Here is a 27,433-nt window from a genome sequence, read left to right as displayed (position 1 = left end):
GACCTTTAAGACAGAAGTTTCCTGTTATGAAATACTGCTGGCAATGAAACATGCCCATGTGCTTTGAGAGCCTTTTGTGAAAGATACTGGGAAAAACCAAGTGTAAGTATTGTGACAGCTGGAGGTCACCAACTTGCAAGAAAATGTTTGAAATGCCACAAGGGAGGATGTTGTCCTTTCTGTACAGTTCATTCTTGTATAGCGCTGAGTAATTGTAGCCCTTGATCAGAAGTTACCATGCAAGTTCTAGTATTTAATTACAGACTGACAGAAGAGCTTGTAAGTAAAGTTGCTGTGGTAAAACTTGAGAAGATTTTTAGGAGCTGTCTTGAAAGCCATTGGAAGCTTCTATTAGCTAGAATTAAGAACAGGAGAACAAACTGAAGAGGGAGAAAGAGAACAGAAAGCTGCTGTCTGCAGCATATCTATTGGAGATAAACCTGTTGTCTTTTCTGGATAGATAGCATAAGTGGAGCTCAGTGGAAGTGGGAAGAAAGCAAAAGTACATGGTGTGGTAAGGGTGAAAGCAAGTCAAAAGAGTGTTTAAAATCAAAACAGATACAGGGAAGATGTAGTTTAGCATGAGGGTGAGATTTTTTTAGGTTGTTTTTCTTAGGAAATCCCACCTCTTGAGGCAGCTAAGGCTGGAGGAGAATCCAAGTATCTTGCTGCAAGTTATGTTTCATTAAGGAGATTCATAGGCATCTGAACCACCTTCATCTGTTCCTGGCATGATTTTGTGAATGAACTATTTTACGAGTGTTAGTAGGCATACATCCTTTGCAGGAGGGCATCAGTATGTGAAAAGTGAGGATTCGCCCGCCGCCGCGGCCCGCCCGCCCGCCCCCCCCCCCCCATTTTGGTTCTTTGATATTTTTTGTCTCAGTCTTGCTGAACTTAGCTTGCTACATGTAGTCAACTAAAATGGTTTCGGCCATATGTATGCAGAGAAACAGAGTGCTCTTCTAGATGGCATTTGGTGGTTAATCTGTGAAATAGGATGGCATCTTCACATTAGTGGAAAGAAAATAAGCCTGTTACTTCTAAATATGCAACATGTATATAAAATTAGTCTTGACTGTTGTGATTTTTTTGTGTGTTTCTAACCATTTTTTCCCCCTAAAGGTATTACAGGAAAAATCATGTTCTTCTGTCTTGATTTAATAAATAAATAAATAAAAATTAATAACAGTACGTTGTTCTTCTGAGGAACCTGTCCTATACATTTCTTACTGAGGTAAAGTTACAAACTTGGAAGTGAACAGTGCTTGTTTTTTATACAATTACAGTTGATAAAACAGAGATGGGATAGTAACTATTTATATGCTTCCGTTCTTCAGATACTTCTACTTCCTGAATCATGCTTGACAGCACTGCTTACTTGAGCCTCTTCTGCTTGCGCATAGACATTAGATAATTAGCTTTGGAGCGGATTACCTGTCTTTGTCCTCTTGTCTTCCCTCTTTCACTGCAGTTTTGAATTGGGCTTCCCAGTGAAAGTTTGTAGACCTAGTGTAATTCCATTGCCTCTTAGGGGAAGGCTGTATTGCCATGTTAAAGGTTGGTAGGAAAATGGACACGTGAATTCATAACTCTTGAGGGTTTTTTTCCCCTGTTGGGGGAGGGGGAGGGGGCAGGAGGGTAAGGAGGAACATGCCAATAACTAAAACAAGTTTTAGCTCTTCTTTTAGATTCTTGCTCACTTCAGTTGCAGATTTCTCTTCTATGTAACAGCTCATGCTACAAATTCTGCTTTGTGTACAGTCCACACTACATACGATCTGTTGTGAAACTTGAGTTTCTAAGTATCTGCATGACAGTGATGTTAATTTCTTTCTTCATCTGCAAAAAAATTGCCCCTTTTTTAATAGTGTTTTTTTTGTAAGTTTTACTGATTCGACAGAATAAAGGTGGGCTTTAGGTAAATTTTGTAGACTTTGATACAATTTTTAAAAGTTTTGGAATCATGGTGACAGTGATTGAAGGGAAAAATTTCAGCTTTCAGAGAGAAAGATTAGGAAGGTTCTTAGAGATCAGTGTTTGTATTAGGTGAAGGTGATTCCTGCTGTTGAACCTAAGTGTTCCAGTTCCTAGGTTGTCCATACATATTCTTTTAATATCTAGATACAGATGACCTCTAACATGCGTTAACCTTGTGATAAAATACAGCTTTATTTACATTTATTTTACAATTAGCTATCAGAAACTGTAAGGACTTGCAAGATTCACTTTGTATCCCAGCATAGCTTGAATCTGTACTACATTTTTGCTTTTGTGACTCTTTCTGTTGCTTTCTATCAGCAGTGAGCTCTGCTTTGCATTCAAGACTCTGCGTTTCATGGCAAAAATGGTATATTGAGAAAGTCAAGACTCAGAAAAAAATGGAGACATGCACACGGACTTTTAAAATTATATGTATTTATGTTAAGTTACAGCATTATATAAATATTTAGTTACAGAGGTATGCTTTACCAGTAGTTCTGTAAGGATGGCCTGGATTTGGAAATTGGAATCTAATTTTTAGATAACCTTGTCTTTAAAAGTACCACAGTATATGGTGAGTTCCCTAGAAGGGTTGTCTCTCCCTGTGCAAATAATTTCATAGAATTGTAAGCTTATGGTTGTGATTGTATTCAACTGACCTAGGAGGCATCAAACAGAACTAGCAGGAGACCATGCCAGAGGGATATTGTTGGTGCTAAATGTTTAAAAAGGATGAAGGGGAGACTGGAAAAGTACTTGAAAGAGAGATGCTTTGGCACCTAGTAAGTAGACAGAATCTGGCTCAGCAAATCACCTGAGGTGAGTTGGAGGCCAAGCTGACTCTTAATAGCCACTATACTTTTTGGGTCTATATGTGTTTTCACTGCTTTATTTAAAAGTTTATAGAGTCTGACAGTGACTAAAGGGGCTGCTTTCAGCAGTAAGATCTGTCCATTGCCCCAGACTAGGAGCCTGGACTAAATGGACTTTTGGTTAGTCCCAGCATGGCTGGTTTTGTACAACATGGGCTATAGTAACTATGGAAATGTTAGTGAGAAGGTCTGAAGAGCAGCAATATAGAGATTATGTAACTTAAGTCACTTAAAAACGTAAGCTAATGCTGGGAATTCTGTTCCTATTGGGCTTTTTTGGGTGAAAAGGGACATGTAATTGCACAGGAATTTTCCTAGATGCTCTGAGTGAATGTGTCTGCTATTCTTCACCATGGTTTTCCATTTTTTCCTCTGTTACTTGCCTCTAATACAGAGTTTGTCAGCCAGTCAGTTACGAAATCAGACTTGACAGTCTTCTGGTTTCACAACTGCTCACAAAACCAGATAGGAATTACAGAAAGCAGTACTAATCAATTTTTGAACTACCATTTCAACGTGTAGGGATGACAGCAGAAACATAAGAACAGTTTACTGGCTAAGGAAGAAAGCATCATGATTAATGCCAAAAGTTTCTAGAGAGAAAATTTCTGTTTCTGCAGCTGTTGATGGCACTTAGCAAAGACTTGCTACTATGACAGCCAGGTAAGCAGACAGACCTTTCCTGTCCTGTCCACAGCTGTGCGTTTTATTTAGAGAGAGAACCTTGCCCAGGTCTGTCTCTAGTAAGCTAATACTCCTCAGATCACTGAATCTAATAGGCAGTATTCTTCCACCAGGTAGGTGGACTGATCAGCTCCTGGCATCCTGCTTCAAAGGCATTTTGTTCTTATTTACTACAAAGGAACATGCTGGACCAGTATACACTTTACTCAGTGTTCAGCAGGACTGACACCCCAAGGCTAGTTTTGTTTTTCCTAAAGCCAGCTGGGTTTTTTGGCTTTGCAGTTCAAAAGATAATTTCTTGATGAGTTTCGTCTCCGAGGGATATGTGGCTTAGAAGGACTCTGAGGAGAATGGTAGCAAGAAGGTTTGCCCACAAGGCTAGGGTGTTGCCTTAGCAGCAGTCAAGGAACATTTTTTGTTCTTCATTGGCTTCTCCACTTGAATGATGTGGGGCATGTCACTGTGCTCCTGTGTTCCAGTTTTATGAAACAGCATCTCACTGATTAGCTGGCTGGTCTTTGGGTATGGTAACGAAGTACAGTGTTCTTTGCACTTGAGCTTTCAATTCTGCATCGAAGTCTTTTTACACTGTGAATGTGTTGGGGTTTATGAATGTTTTGCAGTGTTGTCACTTTCTTGCCTGTTCTGTTCACTAGCCTCTGACAAAAGCTGAGGTACTCCCGTTACTTGTATGCAGCGTTTAAAGCTTGTGAGCATTAAGGATGGGAAGGAAGTGTCCAATGGTTAGATCACTGTTTTTCCTCACTCAAAAACCTGTAGCTCTAATGGTGGAGTACAGTGGTTGCTAGAGAAGGGCATAGTTTTCTGAGCCAAAATGAAAGAGTTTAAATCAGAAAAGTAGTTTGCAGGGGATATTCAAAGACATCAGTAAGAAATTCTTGTCCTGGTTATGCCTTGGAATATTACTGGAATGCAGTCAAATGAGTATTTCACCCTTTTTGACATTTCTACAAGAACATCTTTTGAGATTAAGCAAACATCTATACACACACACACGCGCACGCTTTAGACAACGAATTCTTAAACAGGTGCATGACTTTAGGACAATATAACAGGCAAAGAGCTAATGTACTTTGAACATGGATATAGTAGGTACTTCGGGCATGTATCAGATATGCACACATATTTTTGTATGTATATGTGAATCTCATGTGTGAAATTATGATGTTTGTGCATCCTTAATGTATCTTACATTATACAGAATGGCCTGTTACTCCAAGTCTAACAGCCAGATGGCTTTTGCTAGTGTATTACTATATTACACTGAGGAAGAGAGGAAGGAGAGGTTGAAATACGATGGCTTCCGGCAGCAGGTCTTGTTCTAATTTCTTTTATGTTCTTAACATTTGTAGTGGATCTTTTGCTATATCATTTTAGGATTGTACTTAAATCTAAAGAAATACAGGCAGGATCTTCCTGTATCTAATTTAGATATTTTAAAAACTCTGTATTTATGTGAGTATAAGAATTCAAAAACATACATTTGTAAAGCATCTGCCAGATACAATGAGATGAATATAATTTTAAGAATAGTTTTCGGTCTAAGCAAAATACAGATGAATGTACATGATCATACAGAGATGGGAATGAGCGGTTTGTGAACTGTATAGTGATGAAAGGTGGTTTTCTTGAAAGCTGCTATTCGGAACATAAGGGAAACACACCTCAAGACTCTGTTCAGACCTCCCTTTTACCATTTCCTAAATGTAGGTTTCCCTGCCTGTGCCTTCCTGCTTTAGAGGCATAGCACTGCTGTTCATAGCACCGTGTCTCTGTGTCTGCTTCTGGTGTTTTCTCACCTTTACTTTTTCATTGCTTGTTTGCCTCCTGTTCTTCAGGTTTGTTTTTGCTTGCTTAAGCCTTTAACGCTTTCACAGACGGTTATGGTTTGAGATAGAGGGAAAACAAGTTTTGTCCCCTTTTTTGAACTGTTTGTGAAAGATAGAGGAATATTTCAGGATCTTGTCAGTGTTACCTTGTTGCTACTGCTGGGCCTTAATCACTAGATGAGCTTTCCCATGAAAGGTGGAATATCTCTATGCTTACTCTTTTTCCTGGTGCTCATGCTGGTTTCATTCTGGCAGGCTTGACTTATTGCTGGTTTTGTACTATAGTGCTATGGCAGAAGGAAGTGTCAAAAGCATATGGAGGGATGCAAACAAGTTATAAAATTAAACTCCAAATCCTAAATCAAAATGATAGAAGTGCTTTCTGTTCTTTGATTTCCCACCCACCACTTCTTTGCCCTTATCCCAGAAATGTTAGACATGAGCTTGAAACTCTTCTGTTTCATGTACTGTTATATATGTAAAATGATGGAATTTTTTTTTAGATCAATTTTCAGCTGGAGCAAACCAGAGCCCGCCATCAACTCCTTCCTTCTATATTGCAGGCCCACTCCCCGATGGATGGGAACAAGCTATGACCCAGGATGGAGAAATTTACTACATAAACCATAAGAACAAGACCACATCTTGGCTAGACCCAAGGCTTGACCCACGCTTTGGTAAAAGTTCATCTCACTTCAGAATTTTTGATTCACTTCAGTTCACTCAGCATTAATTTTGCAGGCATATTTTGAGAACTTTTTATAGTACCATTAAAATATATTTTCATTTGAATTATAGAGGCCTTATTTAAATCATTATTAAAAAAAAAAAACAACCAAAACTATCAGCATATATCCTGTAGGAGTGTATGTGGCCAAAGTTTCTAATGCTAGGGGTTGGGATTTTGCCATATAATCTGTACAGTTCCTGAAATTGGTGGTATTCAGAAATTGCTTACCTGGAGACAGTTTCAGCCAAGCTCACTCTTCCCTTTAAAACTGCAAAACTTTACCACAGAAGAATCTTTTAATTCCCAAACAAATAGTTACTTTCCTTTGCTCTGTCCTAAAGAGGGCATTGTCGAATAATAATTTATGCTGTTTAAATACACTTGAAACACATACCAGCTTATAATTCCAGCTTGTCACAGTGATGATCATGACAAAACTTTCTGTGTTAAACAATATGGAGAGAAATTATTAGTTTTGTTGTTCCTACTTTAATAATCTTTATATGGGGTAAAGATTATGTAATATTGGAAATAGAAATAGTAAGTTAGGGATCCACAAGGTCTAGACATAAAAATTTAACAAAATTAGAACTGATATCTCATTTTTTGTAATTATTTTGATCTATATGGAAAGCAGTGCTACAAACATTTATGAATAGCAATAGCATATAATATTAAGAGACTCTAAACTAGTTTCTTAGATTGTCCAAGTGATTGTTCTGATGTATTTAAGGTGGTATTAAAACTTCAGTTTTTGTATAAAGCCATGACCCGTGTGTGTAAGCTTTATTAGCTGTATTAATTTACCCTTGATTTGTTTTCCCAATAACTTACTATTTTCAACTTCTTTGGATTTTAGTTATTTTTCCAGAGCCATGGAAAAAACAGTAGGGGTAAAAAAAAAAAAAAAAAAAAAAAAAGGAAGAGATCATTGTGGTTTTCAGGCTTTAGTTTTGGACTCAGTGCAACTAAATGAAAACAGTGTGCAGATCACTGAGTAGGTCAGGCTGAGGGGATACAAAGCCTTTGAAGCTTTACAGGGGTTGACCTAACAACAACTGTGGGCCCCTTTTGGGAGAGGCATTAACTCCATGAATGCCATATAAACACAGAGCTGCAAAACTCAATAGTCACTGCTCTGTTTGTTTTTCTGAAATGGCTGTTAGAAATTTCAGCATTTTTGTTTTGTAGGCTTGAGTGCTTACTTTAAACATCCGTTTGCTCTTATGGAGAATGCCAGATTGTCACACTTTGTTTATGAACGGCTCACCAGTTTGTGGACAGGTTGAACCACTGTGCAACTTGAGCCCAAAGGTGGGGCGTATATTGAAGCTTGTCAGCTTTGGCAGATGTCCATGCTGGATTTAACACCAGCCAGAGTTGCAGACCTGTTTGTGTGTTGCAAGAGGAGTGTGTGGGTAATTTGCAACTTCACAATTACTTAGTATGTGAATAAGGATGAAAAGGAAACAGTCATTTTGAAAATCAGTGTTGCCTTTTGCAGTTAAAAGAGGCAGGTCAATTATATTTACTTAAGTAATCTTTCAGGATACATTTTTTCTTTTCTTTGTATTACTTTATAGTTTCCAGTGATGGGCTGGAATTAAAAAGAGTGTGGAAGAGGCTTTAATTGATAGAGGTCATAAGTAGAGATGAATCTTTTTTTCTCAGAACTGTTTTGTACTCCTGTAAGTAGTATGGCCTAACTGTAAGGGCACAAACTACTTGTCTTGTGCGTACCGAAACTCCATCAAATGTTAAGGCTGTGTAGTTAAACTGAAAGAAGTTAGAAATGTCCAAAAGACTGCATAAGGGTTTCTTGCTGCATAGCTTCCCTTTTTGGGCCCACTGCGTATGTGTATCCCAGACAGGCTTGAGTACATGCCAAGGCTCTTTATTTTGTGGTCGGACTTTTAATCTGTTCCAGACCTTTTCAGTCAAAGAGCTCAAGTGTAACTGAAAGGGGCAGGAAAGAAAAAGAAGAAAAAAAAAAAAAAAGCATGTGAGCTCTTCTGATCTAGAGTGACGGCAAATAGAGACAAGCTGCTAGCTGCTGTTGAGCTTGAAGGAGTTTTCCTTGAAATCTTAAGTTGTACACATTGTATTGTGGTTTATGTTTTTATCATTTGAGCCAAGAAAATAAAAAATGTTATTCCTGTTGCTTTCTCACTTGTGACCTCCTTAAGTCACTCCAGTAAAGAAGAAAAAAAAAAATCTTGTTTGACAGAGCTAACTTACTGAGCCTTGCATTTATTTATCATGGGGAGATCCTCAACAAATATGTGCTGTGACCCTAAATAGCATGTGAATGACTCAGAAGTTTACCTTTCTGTGCTTAATATAGGTTGAAAATCCCCTTGGGTTTTTTTTCCCCCCTGAGGATCACCATACTCTTTCCTATCTCTGTGTTTTATACAAGGGCTTAGTTTTCACTGTTTTTTGGCTACTAACAGTTTCAGAAGCAATCCTAGGTGAATTCTCCTTTGTAATGTTGAACTTTTGATTATTATAGTGATAGTAATGTTGATTAAAAATGAAGGAGAAATTAATTTTTTCCTTGATACTGCCACTTTCACCAATCTGAAGAACCATTGAAGACAATAAAGCTGTTGAATGATGTGTGCAAACATACTCTTTGGTTCCAGTATTCAGAAACAGAAGGTCTGAAGAGTCTTTGCCCTTACTGCTTCTGAATTCCCAGCTTCCAGGGAGACAGCCCTTATGGCTCTGTATGTTCCTCATCAGATGGAAGCTTTGCAATCATCTTTATTTTCTCTAGTAGGTGTGCATAGACTTTTTATTTTTAGTAGTGCTGGGAATTTTCCATTAATGTGACTAGAAAAGAGAGAGGAAGGAGGATCGGTTTGAAGGAATTGTTTTAGGTGGACACACCTACTGACTTACTTGGTAAGGGGAATTTGGGTATTGCATTCATGCTTTTAAACAGAAAATAAAAGGATGCAGTTAATATGGATTCTTTCTTGGAGCAGGCTTTTAAGACTAATGCATCAGATTAGAGTCCCTGTCAGAATACCTGGCTGTGGAGTAGGCTGGGTCTAAAACCTGAGTGCTCCAAGTTGAAGATAAGAACTTCGTTCCAAGACTCAGATCTAACATCTTTGAAGTGGGCTTGAGGTCTTCAGCTACACCACTTAAACGGCAGTGAAGTCTTGTTGTGGCTCAGATGTTGATCCTCCAAGTCTGCATATTTGACTTGAGAACAGTTTTGCATTAGGAGAATTCAAACTTGAAGATGTAGGAAAGAGCTAAGTATGAAGGGAGGGTCTTCTCATGCCAAGCACAGGCAATCATAAAAGATGACATGGGATCAAAGGGATGGGGATGGGAGGGGTGGTCCTTAGGCCTGTGTCGGCAGGATTCCTTGTCTAGTGGAGCATCTGGTACAAACATGCTGTCCTACCTTCTCAGTGCCTTTGCAGGCCTTGTAGTTATGGGCTTCAAGTTACTTTTTTTTTTTTTTAAAAAAAAGAGGGTTATGTCTAGCAGAATTGGACTGTCAGGTTGAGCTTGTGTTTTGGACTGTTTTGTCTTTTACTAGCTTCTGCTATTGTCCATTGGTTGTTCTTCACATACCCTACTGTTTTCTTAAGCCTTCCAGTGTTTAAGTGTTTAAGTTAATGTGTTTCCTTGATAGTCAAAGAACATCTGAGTAGGAAGCAGGTCATCTATGCATTCTGAATGGCTGGAGTTCATGAAGTAGAACATCTGCTTTTTCTATAAAATTAAATTTCCTAGAACCAGTTGAATTTTGGAATTGTTCAACTTTATTGCTACAGGTTTCCAAGAATAGGCTTTTGTATCAAATACCATTAAAGGGATTTTAACTGTTATTTAAGTTTGCAGATGATAGGACTTGGTTTTGAAATGCAACTTAAAATAATTTGCCTTTTGAGGATACTTAATTTCTTAAATTTGAAGATGGGATGGTGAACTTGATGTGGGAAAATACTGGAAACTGGCAGTTGATTTCTGTGTCTCTATTGGGTTAATGTCAGTCTTGTGTTTAAACAGTAGTACGCCATTAGAGTACTCAGACAAGTCTGTCTGCAGGAATTGGAGTAAAACAAGATACTGTTTCAGTTTTCTTGTTGTTTTATTCCAGACTGCAGTTTTATAGGTTACTAGTGATCATACCAGTGTTACACAGGCCCAGCCTTTTTCCTTCTGTTCTTTCAAATGTTAGAGCTGCCATATGAGGTATGGAGCAAAAGATGTGACCTCAGATTGAAATCATTGCCATGACTTTGTTTTTATTTTTTATTACTCCCACTTACAGATTATGTTAATGTGTTTTGAAGTTCTGCATGAATTTTAGATGAGGCGGAAGGCTAGACAAGACAGTGTTTAATATCATTACAGAAAGTGCCATAGGGGCTCTGTGTACAGTAGCTGCTTGAACTACACAAGTAGGAAAAGGAATAAAAGGGATGATAACAGTAGGATAGAGAATGCACATCAGGATTTTCTACTTCCTTTTTTTGCAATGTAAGAACATTATACCCTTGAAATAATGAAAAGGGCTTGTTCAGAAATACTGAAATGAAATGCACCTGTAGATTTCATTGAAACATGTATCATTTCCATTTAAAAAACAAAAAACCACACAACAGACTTGAAAAATGCACTTAAAAGCTTAAGCTTCGGAGCACCTGCTAATTTTTAAGTATCGGAAATTAAAAGGAAATATTCCATAGTGTTGCTTTTTTATCCGTTACCTGTCTAGCAGTTTGTTTAATGTGTTTCTCCAAATTAGTTTGTAGGAGCCTTGCCAGAGGCAGATTTGCGAACAAGATAGAACTAGAACCCTAAACTGGAAAACTTTTTTTGGCCTTTGTCTGGTCAAAAGAAAGCCTAGACCTTAGAATCATAGAAGGCTTTGGGTTGGAAGGGACCTTTAGAGACCATCCAGCCCAACCCCCCTGCAGTGAGCAGGGACAGCTTTAACCAGATCAGGTTGCTCAGAGCCCCGTCCAACCCCACCTTGAATGCCGCCAGGGATGGGGCCTCCACCACCTCTCTGGGCAACCTGTTCCAGTGCTTGACCACCCTCATTGTAAAAAATTTCTTTCTTACGTCTAGTCTAAATCTATTCATCTTTAGTTTAAATCCATTATTCCTTGTCCTGTCACAACAGGCCTTATTAAAAAGATTGTCCCCATCCTTCCTGTAGGCCCCCTTTAAGTACTGGAAGGTCGCACTAAGGTCTCCTCGCAGCCTTCTCTTCTCCAGGCTGAACAACCCCAACTCTCTCAGCCTGGCCTCATAGGAGAGGTGTTCCTATGTCTGGTCACAGTGGTGTTTCAGATTTTTTAAGTTCCAGGTCTGCCTTCCATTTTTGCACAAAACCAGAGCATGAGCCACAGTCAGTTTTGATCTGTAAATGCAATGGCATATCGTCTTTACATGCTGTCCAAAACCAAAGTGGATTTGACTCATCTGAAAGGTCTGTTGGTATTAGATTTTTCACTTTCCTGTCTCTGTTTTGCCAGAACAATTTCAGAAGATCACTTAGGATGGGGAAAAGACTTCTGTATTTTGGCATGTGTGTTAGAGAATGTGCACGGATGGAGCAGCATCGTTTCACTTTTCAGTGAACCAGTGACTTGTGTCAAAGTGAGCTTGTTGCAATTCTGCGGAGGCAGATGAAATTTCACTGGTAAGCATCCCTTTGTAATAGGGGATGCTGCCGTTATGGTATTGACAATAAATACTTATTAGTTGTTCATCATCATATCAGAAAGTGAAGTCTTGTTTTGTTCGAAAGCAACATGTGTTTAGAGCTCTTTACTGAACAGAGGTTACTGAAGAAATCACGAAACTGTCCGCAAGTATTGTGTAAGGGTGTACTTATGTAGTTTATGTAGAATATTTGTATACTAATAAAAAGGGGGGAAAAAAACTCACTTTTATTGAGAATTTGTCAGGCCAGTAGGTTTATATAAGTTTATACTTGTTTTGGGTTTGGCTTGGTTTCGTTTTGTTTTCAGAATAATTTAATCCTGTTTGAGAAAGGAGGTTTGTTGGTAATCGTGTCTTTATGCCAGTCAAAATAATGTGTACTTCTAGTTGTGCTAGAGCAGCTGTGACAATGCAAGAAAACTGCACTCCTAATAGGGCCATTTTTCCACCATATCCTTCTAACACCGCAGGTTGCATGTCTCTGTTAATGGGCATACTACGTTAAAAATTGAAGGTGCATCATTTTGAACGCATCGTTCATTATCTGTAATCTAAATATATATATACACACACACACAATAATTATGTAATCTATATCTAATTGTATAGAATCTAAAATTCAAAGAAGCATCAGCTTTTTTCCTCCTTGAACTCTATCATGTTGAAACAAGATTTCAGTTTCTTATATACAGAAAACAATTTTGCTCTGTTTCTTGACAGTATGCTGTTGACTTTTATTTTTTTAAATTACAGTCGTTTTTACTGGATTTTGTAATTCCTGTTGAATCTAATGGGCTAGATAGATTAAAAAAAAGATGCAGATGTGCACATGCATATACGCAGGGTTTGTTCCCGTCAAATAAATTGAAGAGAACCTAATGCAAAAAAAAAAAAAATTTTCGTATTATTTTATAAGAATTACAGAAGCTTGTGTTTTGGCCTAATTCACCCAGGAAGTGTTGTGGTGATTAAGCAGTGAAACTGTTTGCAGCTAATACCCTTATGTAGACTCTTTGCTGATTAAACTTTTGTCTAAAATGCGGGCTAGCTTTGTTTAAATGTATTTTGCCAGGTATTTGGTGGACAGACATGGGGCCTTGATGAGCTCAGAGTCCTGCGCTTTCTGTAGTCTTCAGTGTTTCATACATACATATGAAATTTAGATGACATTAGTTGAGGTTTCTTCTCATAATCTGTCCTATGCAGTGTGTCCTACATAGTTCTCCTGTATTACTATAGTTACAGTGTCGCTTCCTTGGGAAGCTGGCGGCTTATGGCTTGGACGGGCGTACTCTTCGCTGGGTAAAGAACTGGTTGGGTGGCCGAGCCCAGAGAGTAGTGGTAAATGGAGTTAAGTCCAGTTGGCAGCCGGTCACGAGCGGTGTTCCCCAGGGCTCTGTTTTGGGGCCAGTCTTGTTTAATATCTTTATTAATGATCTGGATGAGGGGATTGAGTGCACCTTCAGTAAGTTTGCAGATGACACCAAGCTGGGTGGGAGTGTCGATCTGCTGGAGGGTAGGATGGCCCTGCAGAGGGACCTGGACAGGCTGGACCGATGGGCCGAGGCCAACTGTATGAGGTTTAACACGGCCAAGTGCCGGGTCCTGCACTTGGGTCACAACAACCCCATGCAACGCTACAGGCTTGGGGAAGAGTGGCTGGAAAGCTGCCTGGAGGAAAAGGACCTGGGGGTGTTGGTGGACAGCTGGCTGAACATGAGCCAGCAGTGTGCCCAGGTGGCCAAGAAGGCCAACAGCATCCTGGCTTGTGTCAGGAATAGTGTGGCCAGCAGGAGCAGGGAGGTGATTGTCCCCCTGTACTCGGCACTGGTGAGGCTGCACCTGGAATACTGTGTCCAGTTTTGGGCCCCTCACTACAAGAAAGACATTGAGGTGCTGGAGCGTGTCCAGAGAAGGGCAACAAAGCTGGTGAAGGGTCTCGGGCACAGGCCTTATGAGGAGCGGCTGAGGGAACTGGGGTTGTTTAGTCTGGAGAAGAGGAGGCTGAGGGGAGACCTTATCACTCTCTACAACTCCCTGAAAGGAGGTTGTAGTGAGGTGGGTGTTGGTCTCTTCTGCCAAGTAACAAGTGATAGGACAAGAGGGAATGGCCTCAAGTTGCACCAGGGGAGGTTTGGATTAGATATTCGGAAAAATTTCTTCATGGAAAGGGTAGTCAAGCATTGGAAGAGGCTGCCCAGAGAGGTGGTGGAGTCACCATCCCTGGAAGTGTTCAAAAAATGGGTAGATGTGGCACTTTGGGACATGGTTTAGTGGGCATGGTGGTGTTGGGTTGATGGTTGGAATGATGATCTTAGAGGTCCTTTCCAACCTTAATGATTCCTAGTTTTACTTTCATTATAAATAATCCAGACTCCAAGCCAGGAAACATGGAATTGCTACTCTCCCTTTAATTGGTTTAGTGGTGGACTTGGTAGTGTTAGGTTAATGGTTGGACTGGATGATCTTAAAGGTCTTTTCCAACCTAAAGGATTCTGTGATTCTGAGATTTAAAAATAAAGTCAAATATAGTAAATATTGTTTAGGCTTCCAAAATTAAAATGGATTTCTTTTTAAAGAATGGATTTTAGTGTGTTGTTTTATATACATGCACTGAGCAGGAATTTCTTACACCTATTTATGTTACTGCTGAATCTCATTTATATTTGCTTTTCTGGCTGGTCAGAATATTTCAGTTCCTCTGAAACTGACATACATTGAGTGAAAGTGCTTTATAAATATTGCTGTTGACTTCTATGGGGAAAAAAGTTAGATTTGTGAACAACTGCAACAGTGTTTTATTCCAGTTTAGTTTCCAGTGTGTTAAGAGTCTGTGGATGCTATAGAGTCTTAGTGATGGTCAATCAATTCAGCTGTTACACCTCTGCATTTTAGGATACAGAAAGACTTCTTAAAACAATGGCAGCTTTATCAAAGAAAACAAAGAACTGTTTAAATTGATTTGTATTGTTTCAATCAGCAGGTGCTGTAGTGATAGAAGAACAAAAAGAAAAATATTAATTTCATTTGAATACAAGTAATTGATAAATGCAGAGTAATCAGTCTGTGGGTTGGACATGCTTCTGTAATAGATACTATTTTCATTGGATGTATCTTGTTTTAACCAAGAGTCCAGCTCAAGAGTGTGTGAATGTTTCCTTTTACCTAAGACAGGAAGATTTGTTTGTACACTTAAGACAGCAAAATGGGCCCAGAGAACAATCTGTTTCAGGTTTCCCCCTTACTGTAAGTTCCAGGATTCTCAGATTAATTGGAGACTGAAAACAATGGAATATTTTATTGTGCTAATTTTTAGGTTGTTTTATAACTGCAGCATTATGAAACTGCAACTGGGATCTCCTTAAAGTAATACAGCAATGCATTATAAAGAATGCAATCCAGAAACATGACTTGTATCCTGATTAAATAACAAAATGTTGTACCAAGTCTCTAAAAAAGCCACTTGGAACAAGTTTTTATTACTTCCGAGACTCATTCTTTCAAATCCTGCTGGTAATTTTTTTTTCTTCACAGCTCTTTTCAATTTAATCAAAGAGGATTTTTGCCTTTGTTGCAGTGCTGCAAGCTAGCACCATTCAAAAACCCAGCCATAGGCAAAAATGATGCACAAAACCTGTCTAGTTTCCAAATGAAGCTGAAGGGGAAAAGTACTCTTTTTCAGTTCCCTCAATGAAAACATTGTTTCTTACTATTAAGAACAGTAAGTTATATATAGTATGCGCAGATCCTGAGCTTTTTTGTTGTTGTTTGTTCAAATAAATAACATCTTTAAATTTGCAATTGAAATTGGTTTTAGTTTTGAAGGGTGAAATGATAAATGCAAAAGAAAAACCATCAAACATTCAGCTGTGTCTGTTAATCATTAAGGGTGCTCTACAGCAATCTTTGCATGTAATTCTGTATAGGGGAAAGGTACTGTGTTACTGCAAACTGTCAGTGCCCTGGGATGTGTGATTTAAATTGGCATAGGATCTCGGGAGAGAATTAGCCTTTTATGTGTGAGTTGTTAACAATCTGCTGGCCTTTTCTCTCTAGCAGCAGTGACTGGTAATTGTTTCTCTCTCTTGGTTTGTGGGTTTTGTGTTTGTTTGTTTGTTTTAGGTTTGGGGTTTTTTTTTCCATTAAGGATGTAGACAGCAGTCTAAACTTTTTTCAGTAACTGTCAAGTTTTATCTGCTACAGTACAGAACAGGCATTTCGCTGTTGAGTTTGGACAGTAGAACATGTAACATTTGAAGACCGCTAATTCTCTGTTCTTAAAAGCATATTGCAGCTATTACAATGGACTGTATTCTGCAGATTGTTAAGCTAAGCCATATTATAGGATGGCAAGATCTTTTTTTTATTGTCTTAAGTTGCCCGTGTTTTTTAACTTGTCTGCCCCTCCTCCTCCTCCCTCAAATCCCCCTCTTCTAGAAACAAAGACTTGTTTGTTCCTTCTCTGCCTGTGAGGTCTTCGCAGCCTCCGCTGTGTGGGTGCAGAGCCCCTTATTTAAATGCTTCCCATACCCATGGAAGGTAAGGAACAGGATGCATCAGAAGACTTATAAGTCCTAACTCTAATAGATAAATGAAGCTCTTTGCCTTTGAATTCAAAGTACTTAAAAAGAGCTGTGCGTGTCAGGATCATCACAAACCCATGAGGTGTGGAAAAAATAAAATATGCTTATCTGAGATCACATCGATAAGCTTATTCTTCAGGTGCAGATTTCTGCAGTCGTGTCCTCAGTAAGTAATGGAGAATTGAGAATTAAAAAAACCAAGCCACAAAACAACTCAGAAGCAAAACAAACGAAAAGCCCAAACCACCAACAAAAAAATTTTAAAACACTCTGTTTTTTCCTGTCACTTGAAACAAGATGTGTTTTCCCTCTTTTCATTAAATAGTGTGTAGGAAATTTTGGAAAATTACTTTCTGCTTTGTGTTTCTCTTGAAGATAGCACACTTGTGTAATCAGCCAAGATGGCTGAAAATCATTCAGTGTTATTACTGTTGGGTTTTTTCCACTGGTTCTTAATTTGGGTATGTTAAGTCAGTAAAATTGTTAAAAATATTTTCTTTTAATGTCCAAACTTTCAGTTTAATTTCACAGTTAAAAATAGTTCCCTTATATGAAAAACATCTCCATGGTCTGTTCTGAGGACAGTTTAAAATCTTGTCAATTTGAAGTCTTTTACACTTGCATTCTTGAAATAGTAAAATGCTCAGAAAAATCCTTTTAATGGATACATGAATAAGAATTTAGAAACTAGATTTTTGGGTTTGTTTTCTGAAGAGTTACCAAATCATATAATTAATTTTTCTCCCAGTGTTTATTGATGAATATTAAGTATACACTGAAGTCTCAATATCTTATGGTATTCCTGTTTCAGATATGCTTTTGGTTAGAGACATTCTTTCAAAATCAAAATTAGAAGGCATTTCAGGGATCTAGGATGATGGAATACAATGAAAAACATCAGACAAACACAGTTTGTTTCTTACAGTTTTAATTGCAAAGTCAGTAGACGGGAAGAATGGAGCAAACTGTGATCAGAGAGAACAGGAATAATACAGGCAGCTGCAAAAAGATATAGGTATATAAACTATGAAAAACTTGGCACGAGAGGGAAATTATTTCCAAAGCTGCGTCTTAGTGGAAAAGAGGCCTAGGGAATTAATACTTGTATGGTGCATGCAGGAAAAACAAATGCATAACATGTTGAAGGGATGTTAGTGATATTGCACTTAAGTGTTTAAGTAAGGTTAGAAACTGTTAAATTTTTATGAGGTTATCTGTCACGTGACTTGGCTGTGAACTGCATGAGGCAGGGACTCCAAAACCATGATTATGTAATTGGAGACTAGACCATAAAGGCAGCCTTTTTAACCTGAAGAAAATAACAATCTTCAGGTTTGGGTACTTAATTTTTACAAGGTAGGTAGTTTGCTTTTAACTTAGATGTTGCTTCTTTCAGATGATTGTAATTTTCTAACCTTTGTCCCTCTACTCTCCACTGTAATAGACCCTCCATCTTGTGTAATAACAGGGTTTGAATCCTGGAACTTCTGAAGGGTAGTACAGACTTCTGCTTGAGTTGCAGAATTAGCTAACAGCAGGAGAAGGCTGGTGTTTCCTGTTGTCCCCTACTAATCCCTTCATTGTCTGCTTTCAAGCTGAAAGGGTAAGAGATAAAAAGCAAAAGGCATAGTTCTGGTTCCAGACTTAATAAGGTTCTGGGTAAAAAGAGAGAAAGGAGGAGAGACATTCCCTACTCCAGCAGTGTCATGTCCAGCTTGTGTAGAGCTGCCAGGTAGGCTGCCTTTCTTTTGCATTGCTCTTTCTCTTGCTTCAACTTCACCCTAATTTAGTAAATTTAGTTAGTCTAATTGCTGTCAGTCTTCCAGCAGAGATTGCCCAGTGGAGGTCCTGGAGCTTGTAATTACAGTTCACTGCTCACATCCTTGCGGGACAGCTGTTGGTGCTGTTGAAACTTTTGCTTAACAGTTTCTGGTGTCTTGGGGCGTATGAACCTGTGTGTCTGTTCAGCAGAGGAACAAGCTGTCCTGGCTCTTCCTGTTGCTGGCCTAGGACCACAGCTCACATCGCAAAGCTGGTTGATTGGCTCATCCTGGTCACCTTCTATGTGAAGTGGTGCTGGATGTCTCATAAGATCAACTGCTTGATTTTAAGCTTTAATCCACAGCAACGCCATCTTCCCACTATTTTTTTTGCCCCACTGGGTCAGCATGGGACTTGCAGGTTGGAGCTGAACCTCCAGCCCTTTGTATTCACTCTGTTGTGTCTGCTTGGTATTGGGATTCAGTTTCTATTCCTACTTCGCCTGTTCACTTACCTTTACAGGAAGTTTTATCTTATTTATGATTGTAAGTATGAAGCTCTCTCACAAGTAACTACATAAAAGATTCTTTCAAATTACTTCAAGCTATTTGACACTTCATTTTATTTTTACTGGAGTCATGAAAATGTGACCCTGCCCATTAGACTATTGACTCTGTGCTGGACCTATGGAATAGTTGAAAGGGTAGACTAGAGAGCTGAGTTTGTAACTGGTTTTGACGGGTTTTTTTTCTTTTCTGTTTTCACTCCAGTGAGCATATGGCATTTCTTCTTCGTGTGTTACCTCTCAGTGGAAAGATGAGCTGTGTCAAGGGGAAAAGGGAGCAAGGCTGTGAAGCAACAGCCATTTTTACTGCTATTATGAGATAAATATATTCAGGCTTTCTTGGAACAGAAGCACTACTGTACCTTAAGTTGAACACTCAAAAGACAGTGCAGACTGAAGGGCTTTTCAGAGAAAAGATGGTACAGATTCTTTATGAGATAATTCTCCTTTCTTATGATAGTTAGAAGTGTTAGTGTCCCAGGAATCCTCTATATATGATGAAAACATTAATTCAAACTAATACAACAGGTTTTCTTTGCACCAAATCAGCCTGTCATCCTAAAAGAAGTTCAATCCCTTTTTTTTCTTAGTTCCCATAAACCGTAATCCTCATTCCCAGAAAAAAAATCCCTACCACTCTGCCATCACTGCTTTGACAAATGCATTCTGCAGCATATTGTGAATGTTAACAGATTCAGGCTGTTCCAGACAACAAAATGGAGAGCTAATTCCAAAATGGAAAGCCCCTGAAAATAGTGCCCTTCTAATACATCCAGCCTTTCTCAGCCCTCTCTTTCACTATGGGAACTCCAGTGCGTCCATTGACTTTAACTGTACTGGTCTTGTGTAGGGGGAAAAATCAGGCCTGTCAAGTAGATGCATCCCAGTCATGCATTATTTTATAAAATAAAATTGTCTTAGGTCTTGCTTTTATGGGGGAAGGGAAGATGGGTTCTTATTGTGCATTAGACATGCGAGATGACATTTTTTTCTTCTCCACACCCCAGAAAGACACATCACATACTTCTGTGGGGTAAAAGAAAATGAAGCACTAGCAAAATGTTTACTATGTTGATGGCAGTATTTTTGGCTGTATAATTCATCTGCCATTTCTGTACCAGCTCCAATTTTGCATGTCAAGATGCCCTAAATGGAGTCTCTTAACACTCAAAACTTGATGTGACAAGGATGCAAATGACTGTTGTGTGACCTGCACTGCATTGGGAAGAATGGTAGCCTTTAACCAAATGTAGTTTGATATAAGTGAGATGATCTGTTTTGTCATTCTATGTGTTCTCAAGTTTAATGATTCTAAGATTTCACATGAATAAGAAAAGTTATTTTGCATTATTTGTGTCTAGATTGAGAATAGTTTGTTAGGAAAAAGAGAGATCCTTCTAATTAAATGTGAAATACTTTACTACCACTTTTGAATTTTTCACTAACTTACACATTTAACTGTTTTCAGAAGCTTTTGGAATAAGTATGTACTTTTAAACCTGAGACTTACATTGATTTCACAGGAATAACACATGTGAGCATACATTTCACACCAGAAAATCAGTGTAGGTGCATGTTTTGTACTGTCATGGCTTGTCATTTCATAAAGTTTTTAATATATGCCTTCTAAGGATTATACTTTCCTTGCATGTATTTGTCTGAATTTCATTTTTAAATGTCTGTTGTTTTGGTTCCTTAGCCATGAATCAGCGAATCAGCCAAAGTGCTCCAGTGAAACAGCCACCCCCTCTGGCTCCTCAGAGTCCCCAAGGTGGTGTGATGGGTGGGAGTAGCTCCAATCAGCAACAACAGATGAGACTTCAGCAGCTACAGATGGAGAAGGAAAGGCTGAGACTGAAGCATCAAGAACTGCTTCGGCAGGTGAGGCCACAGGTTAGACACCTACTTCCACTATTTCTTTTGTATGTTATGTTTTGTTTTGGCTAAGTTGTTTTTTCAGTGAGTCGTAAAGACTGGTGACTATACAAAAAGCTTTGAGATCTAAAAAGGTCTGAATTCATTCTGTTACTGATACAGCTTGGTAGTGAAAGCATCTGACTTACCGACTGAAGGATTTTGCTTTCCTCCCTCATTCCTTTCTCTAATAAAACTCTCAAGAACAGGCTTCTTTACTATTAGGATGACATCATGCACTGTTGGTATGATTGGATATTCCTCTTGAGAATATATTTCATATTCATTGAGTTCTGAGTCATGCAAAAAGACAAGAAGTTGTTTCTCACAGCTGCTTTAGTTCTCCCTTTTAAGTGGAGGAAAGTCTTTCACTTTTAGAACCTGTTGAAGTCTGTAGGATTTCAAAGTACTTTTAAAGTTTATGTAAGATTCATTGAGGAGATACCTTGTTGCTAAAATATTATCTGTTAAACAGTGGAGTGGAGCACGGAACAATGGAATCATTCGTACTGTATTTTGAACCTGTGCATTTCTTCTGCTGAAGAATTTCAAACTTCATAATTAGGCTGCAAGCTATTCCTTTCTGTATTTTTTCCACTCTATGAATATAGCTGTAGCAAACGTTAAAGTGTAGGACTGGACATTGGAATATCTGGATTTTGAATTCGGGCTTGACTTCCTTTTGACTTTAAGCCTTCTGCTTCAATTTTTCCATCTGAATGTTTCAAGAGTTACTACCATCTGTGCTAGATACTTAGGGTATTCTTTGTTTTTTTGATACTACCAGAGAAAGCACTAATCGTTTCTCTGAGGAAAACCTTCTAAAATCTTACCCTGTTCCCTTTTCACTTTGGGTGATGGGCCTTGTATCAGGAGAGGATATCTTAATGTCCTCAAAGACGGCTTTTCTCTTTCTTCATCATCTGCGGTATTCTGTCCTGGAATCTGACTCCTGTTATCCCCTTTGTAGTCAAGGCCTGTTTTGTAGGAATCTTCAGCATCTCTTGGTGTAAGAGGGGTCATCTTTACAGCCATTACTTTTTATAATGCTCTAGGTAAGGATACATTGCAAAGATGGTATCAGGACTTTCTCTCCGCTTAAGCACCTGGGCTTCTGCTGTTCCTGCTTTGCTATTAATCCACCAACAAATACTTTATCCTGTGCTAGCATGCTTCTAGGTAGGCCTTCTAATTGTCTTCTTGCCTCAGTTGTCATTGAGAACCTGACTAACTTTGGACCAGGTGTCAGCCAGTTCCCTTCATGTTGTTCTCCCTGGTCATTAAGTTTATCTGTCAAATATGCATCCTTGGTAAATCTGTGAGTTTTGCTTCACTGTGTTGTGATTTTCATAGTTTCTTAACTCCCTTATCCTGTCTCATCTGGCCTGTCTTGGGGGCTTGATACTACAAGATGGTGTTTATAAGACAGCCTGCATAGGCAAACCATGCAGCTAAAGTAATTTTTATCCATCTTATTTTTACTCTTAGGCATTGCGGAATATCAATCCCAGCACAGCAAATTCTCCAAAACATCAGGTAGGCTCTTAACTGATGTTTCAGCATAATTAGAAAAATGAAAGCATTAAATTAGGCTAGCAGAAGAACTTTTTGCTACATAAAGGCATTCTAAAAAAGAAAAACAAAAAAACCCCCAAGCTCTGCCATACACATTTTTGAACCACTTCTCTGGTCACAACCCTAACGTTGTTTTTGAGAGTGCTGCATTACCACAACTTTATATCAATATTTAAAAGCAAATGAGGAATTCATTGCACGTTTTTCTGCATTGAAAACAACCTTCTTGTTTAGCATTCTTGAGGATACTGCCGTTCCAGTCCTGACGTCATCAAGATGTATATTTAAAGCAAACCTCCCATTATACCTAAGGTAGTAGTTTGTGACTTCTAAGTACTGTTCATACGAATGTTCTTATCAGTTTGTTTAAACAGGTATGATCTTAAAGAAGGATATCTGTAATCAGTTAATAAAAAGTCACTTGAAATATTTATCATTTCTAAGCATGTGCAGTGTAACAATTATTTAATAGATTAGACTAACATAATAATTGCTACGGGGATGTAATATGTAACTATTCCATTTTGACATTTAACAGGCTTCTGCACAGATACATTTTCTGTATAGGAAACTAATTCTGAAAAGCCTTCCAAGCTCAAACCAAAAGAAAGTGGGTCAAAATGTGAAGCATAATAAACAGTTTAATGTGGACTTCTTTTAGGCTCTGAAGAAGTTGAATATAGAATGAATCTCTGAAAGGGTGGATTTATGGATATATTCAGAGAGCTTCTTGCTTGCTATTGCTAACAGTATTCTTAATCTACCGGTTCTTAGGACAATATTTATATTGGCTTGTACTGTACTTTGTTTTTCTAAGAAAAACACTATATGCAGTAGGCAAGAAAAACAGAATAAAAGAAAGTATCCTGTGTTTAGAAGCCATGAGTACTGGTGTACTGTTGCATTCTGAAGGGTACCACAAAATTTGTACATTACTAGTTCTCCTAAGATCTTCAAAATAGAAACCTCAGACCTTAGAAACAGTACTGACACCCTGGAAGAAATACTTTCTTGTTTGGCAATATCAGTGCAGCTCTAAAACTGAAGCATTTTAATTGAGATGTAATAATTTGATTCATTTACAGAGCATTAACCACATAATGATCTCATTGATCAGTATTATATCCTATTATGAAGAAGGAGAAAAAAATTCCTTAAGAATTGCTGGTATACAAGGGAATAAACAGAGGAGGACACTCCTCCACACCAGTTGGAAACACCTTATCTTCTGCCATAATTAGGTCATTCAGAAGAGATGTTTTTCTTACTGAATGTCAAAAGCGTATTCTCTGTTTTCTTGTGTGCCTGAAGCCCTGTCATGCAATTGTTCCCTCTTCCACAATAACTTCTTCCTGTTGCCAGCTCAGAAATATGCAGCAAATGGAGAACTTTGGGACCAGTTTCATACTTAATAAGATCAGATTTTTGGAACTTCTTGAAATTCTGGCTTAGAACACTAAAAAGCGAGGGGGGCGGGGGGGGGGATCAAAGGGACCTTACTGGTAATTCACTAAATGTATATGTAGAGGTCACTCTGCTTTATTTGGGATGGGAGCTGATGAAAGGATTTATGCAAAAATCAGGATTCCAGTTAGACTTAAACTGGCTTCATACCAGGCTCACTTGTATACTCACCTACCTAGGATCAGTTTTATTAGTCTGCGCTTGCTAATGAGTCAAGCTATGTTTGAGTGATCTGCTGGATAGAAAAATAGGCAATCATGTTGACTTAAAAGTTCTGTAATACGAGATTATTCATGTTGTATCATCTAAATGTATTTTCTGTGTTTTCATGTGTCACTTCAAAAATGTAGTGAGCAGCCACAAGTGGAAGAAGGTGCTTAGAGAACTGCTTCTGGAAATTGCTCTCTAAATGCTTCTTGAGGCCTTGTACTATAGAGGCAAATGTTGTCTGTCTTCTCCAGTGATGCTATTACTGAAGTCCCAATCTGTACATCCTGTCAGGTCATAGTCAACCTAAGGAATCTGTGAAAATTCTGTAGAAAGAACAAACATTTCTTCAGTCAACTTTTTGACAGATCCTTTTTTTCCTTTATGAATAAAATTAATGAAGTTTAGAGGAATTACCTTTCACGACGATATAGATGTGCTTGGGGGAAGAATAATAGCTTCTCTTGCTAAATTTTAGATGTTCTTTTAAGAAATACTGAAAAGAAGATCTTCAAATGTTCAGTGCTCTTAATTCTGGGCAGACTGTTTTAGAGAGGGATTGTCAAGGTCTTCCTTTTTTAAAGAAATTATATTATACCAGCATTCTTGAAGCTTGCCTCTAATGAAGTGTCTCTTTTATATGAATAAAAAAAACCTGAGCAATGTTCCTTTACTTTTAACTGGGTCTCTGAGCTTTTCTTGCAGAATCAAATAGGTTGGAAGGGACTGGTGGAGGTCATCTAGTCCAGCATCCTGCATCCAGCCCAACTTCCTCTTCCTTCTTGATGTCCACCTTCTTGTTCACCTAACCTGGATACAGTGCCATGGTTGTGTTGCTATCTTCGGTCAGGTTTTTTTGGTACTGGGCGAACATTGTGTCCTTGCCATTTTTTATCTCTCTGTCATGATACTGTGTTAGTGACACTAACACTGAAAGTATTTAGTGACACTAACACTGAAAGTATTATGTATGGAGGCCTTAGCACTTAAATACCTTCTGGAAAGATTAAACAATTGCTCAGCTTCATCTTTTGTAACAAGTACTGTAAAAGACTCTTCTTGTTTGAACGAGGATGTATTTTATTATGATTCTAAAATGTCCAGGTCAAAGGTATTTGAAGCAAAGTTTATAACTTCCATATTTACTGTGTATAAACAAGAGCTATTGACACATCCAGGGAATTGAAAACACCAAGCATCTGTCCAGTTACTTGCGCTCATCATCATCAGTTATCTGTGAACACCTTAAAGATGCCTACCTGTCTTAGTTAAGAGATTGAGTGACTTTACTTTCTCTCTGTCCCCAGTAGCTCTCCCTCCATTTTCCTGCAATTAGCATCCAGTTGTCACCAATGTCTCACCTAAAGTAGATGTCAGTCAACTTTTGTATAAATCATAAAATTGGCTAGATGTTAGGTAACAGATTTCTTGCCTTCCAGTATACAATGGAAACAGAGAGAGGCAAATATTGTTGAGGTACTGATGGCATTATTCTTGGATGTTGTGCACACTACTTTCTTGTGCTAAGACTGGAAGAATTCTTATTTGTCTGCTAATATTAGGGTATTTGTTGGTAAGATCAGCATACTATGCAGCCGTTTACACGATAGATTCCTCTGTATATGCTTGCTTATTCCGTATCTGCTGCTTGTTTCTAGCACTGAATGGAGATCCCTGTCTGAGAACCAGATACAGCTCTGCTTCCTTGCTACTGCTCAGTTGTGCTTTCCAACTTACCTTTCTCTTTGCTGCTTTCTTGGTAGTTCTGCATACCTGGAATGTGCTCTCTGTTCATTGTCTCCATTCTTTTGTCCTTTTTATTTTATGAAGTATCTCTCATATTCGCTGTCCTGTTGCCCTGGACTTATTTTTTATCAACTTTTGAGTGACATTCTGGAAACGCCCCTACTTAGCTGAAGAATATGCAAAGACATATGGCCAGTCTGTCACTGTTTACTGAACCACTTTGGTTTGTTCCATATTTTTTTCATATTTGCTCTTACTGCGTAAAATATAAGCACTTACATTACTGAATAGTTACTGGGTTTGAAATACTATGTTAGTTTCGTGATTCCTTTTCTTTCAAAGTTCATTTTAGCTGGTGTTTTGACACCTTTCATCAGCTTAATTGAGAAGACTTCCAGTGTTCCAGGAAAGTATTAGTTTCCTAGGACACTATTACAATTTTTTTCAGTCAGTTTGCATGTACACCAGTAAAAAGCTGTGTTACTGTCAGACTTGTGACATTTTCTAGAAAGTAAGAAAGACATCGTTAAAAACCAGTGCAGTCTTGAATTCTGTACTCTTGAACTTCCATGGTGTTAGTGAAGCTGGAAGTTCTACTGAGGACTTAGGTTTGGGGTTTTGTTTCCTCCCCTGTAACATGTCTTTAAATAACAAGATATACTTGTGTTCAAATCTTAGTGGAAATGGTGGGCAATAGTTACTTTAGTTTCTTAGTGAATCCCAAATAGTGTTGTCCCTTGAATCTCTCGTTTCCCGTCCCTCCATGTGTTATCTGAAGCTGACCTAGATTAACAAGATAAATGTCTTGTCTTCATTGCATCAAGGGTGTCTGTGTTGGGGAAGGGGATGTTGGTGTTGGGTTCTGGCTGGTGTTTTGTTGTTTTGGCTTTTTTTTTTTAACAGAGATAAATTACTGAAGCCAGCCCTTTGGTCTTTGAACATTCACTTTGACCAGTGAAGATATGACCACTGGTATACAGAAACATTTTTGAAAATTATGTTTACAAGATGTAGGCATAACAAGTCACTTGCAGCAAATTCATAGCTGTGTTGTGTCCCTTGGTTTTAATTTGCCTTATTGCTTGCTACTTGATAGGGAAAATGGTCTGTGATATGTCTTATTCTAAGAATAGATCCATTATGTGAAAAGTTTTGAGGAGGGCTAGCTAAGACACAGTGAAGAGTCTTTCCAAAGAAGTCTTTTCCCATTTAAAAATTTTGCTTCTGATGGAACTTTTTTTAATCAATAGTCACAAATTATACCTGAAACTTACTATTTCATTGGAAGTAAATATTGTATCCCTTCTTTTGGTGTGTTTTACTCACTTGATAGCTCTTTTTATTAGTAATAAGTTTTGCTTTGTCCCTCATGGTTTAAGTTTTCTGTTAGATGTTTCTGTTGCACAATGAACAGAAATTATTACTGATTTCCTACTCTCCAAAGTTAATAACAAAATGTTACTGGAGCACTGTCACACAGATAAGGGAGCTGAGTGGCATGTACGATATCGTAACTAACTTGAAGATTCCAAGTAGGCAGAAGTCAATTTTCTATAGGTATATCTCAGTTTTCATTGAACTGTTGATAACATTATTGTTAGCAGGAATATTTTACTTCATTAGGTAACAAACTGTTGTTATTCACTGGACTTCCAAAAATCTTTGTAATTAATGAACTGACTTCTTTAGTCTGTTGCAGTAAATTCAGCATGTAATAACACATCTTAGTGTATTGCCTCTATATAGGCATCTGTTTCTAGGAAAGCACTTGTATTTTAGGTAGTTCAGGTAGGTAGGTT

General features: G+C 38.3%; 1 protein-coding gene across 4 annotated transcripts in view; it reads left to right on the top strand.

The window, feature by feature from the left end:
• YAP1 (Yes1 associated transcriptional regulator) overlaps positions 1-27,433 on the top strand; it is a 90,986-nt gene that overhangs the window by 51,213 nt on the left and 12,340 nt on the right. Inside the window, exons 4-6 of one of the 4 annotated variants that reach the window (XM_075707873.1) lie at positions 5,953-6,066; positions 20,428-20,609; positions 22,131-22,178. In XM_075707873.1, the coding sequence (XP_075563988.1) occupies positions 5,953-6,066; positions 20,428-20,609; positions 22,131-22,178 (344 nt within the window). Of the gene's footprint in view, positions 1-5,952; positions 6,067-20,427; positions 20,622-22,130; positions 22,179-27,433 lie in introns of all 4 variants that reach the window. The other 3 variants (XM_075707865.1, XM_075707881.1, XM_075707889.1) reach the window with 3 other exon arrangements.

Source organism: Pelecanus crispus, chromosome 1 (assembly GCF_030463565.1).
Source record: "Pelecanus crispus isolate bPelCri1 chromosome 1, bPelCri1.pri, whole genome shotgun sequence".
NCBI classification, from domain to species: Eukaryota; Metazoa; Chordata; class Aves; order Pelecaniformes; family Pelecanidae; genus Pelecanus; species Pelecanus crispus.
This window is presented reverse-complemented; position numbering and strand designations above follow the sequence as displayed.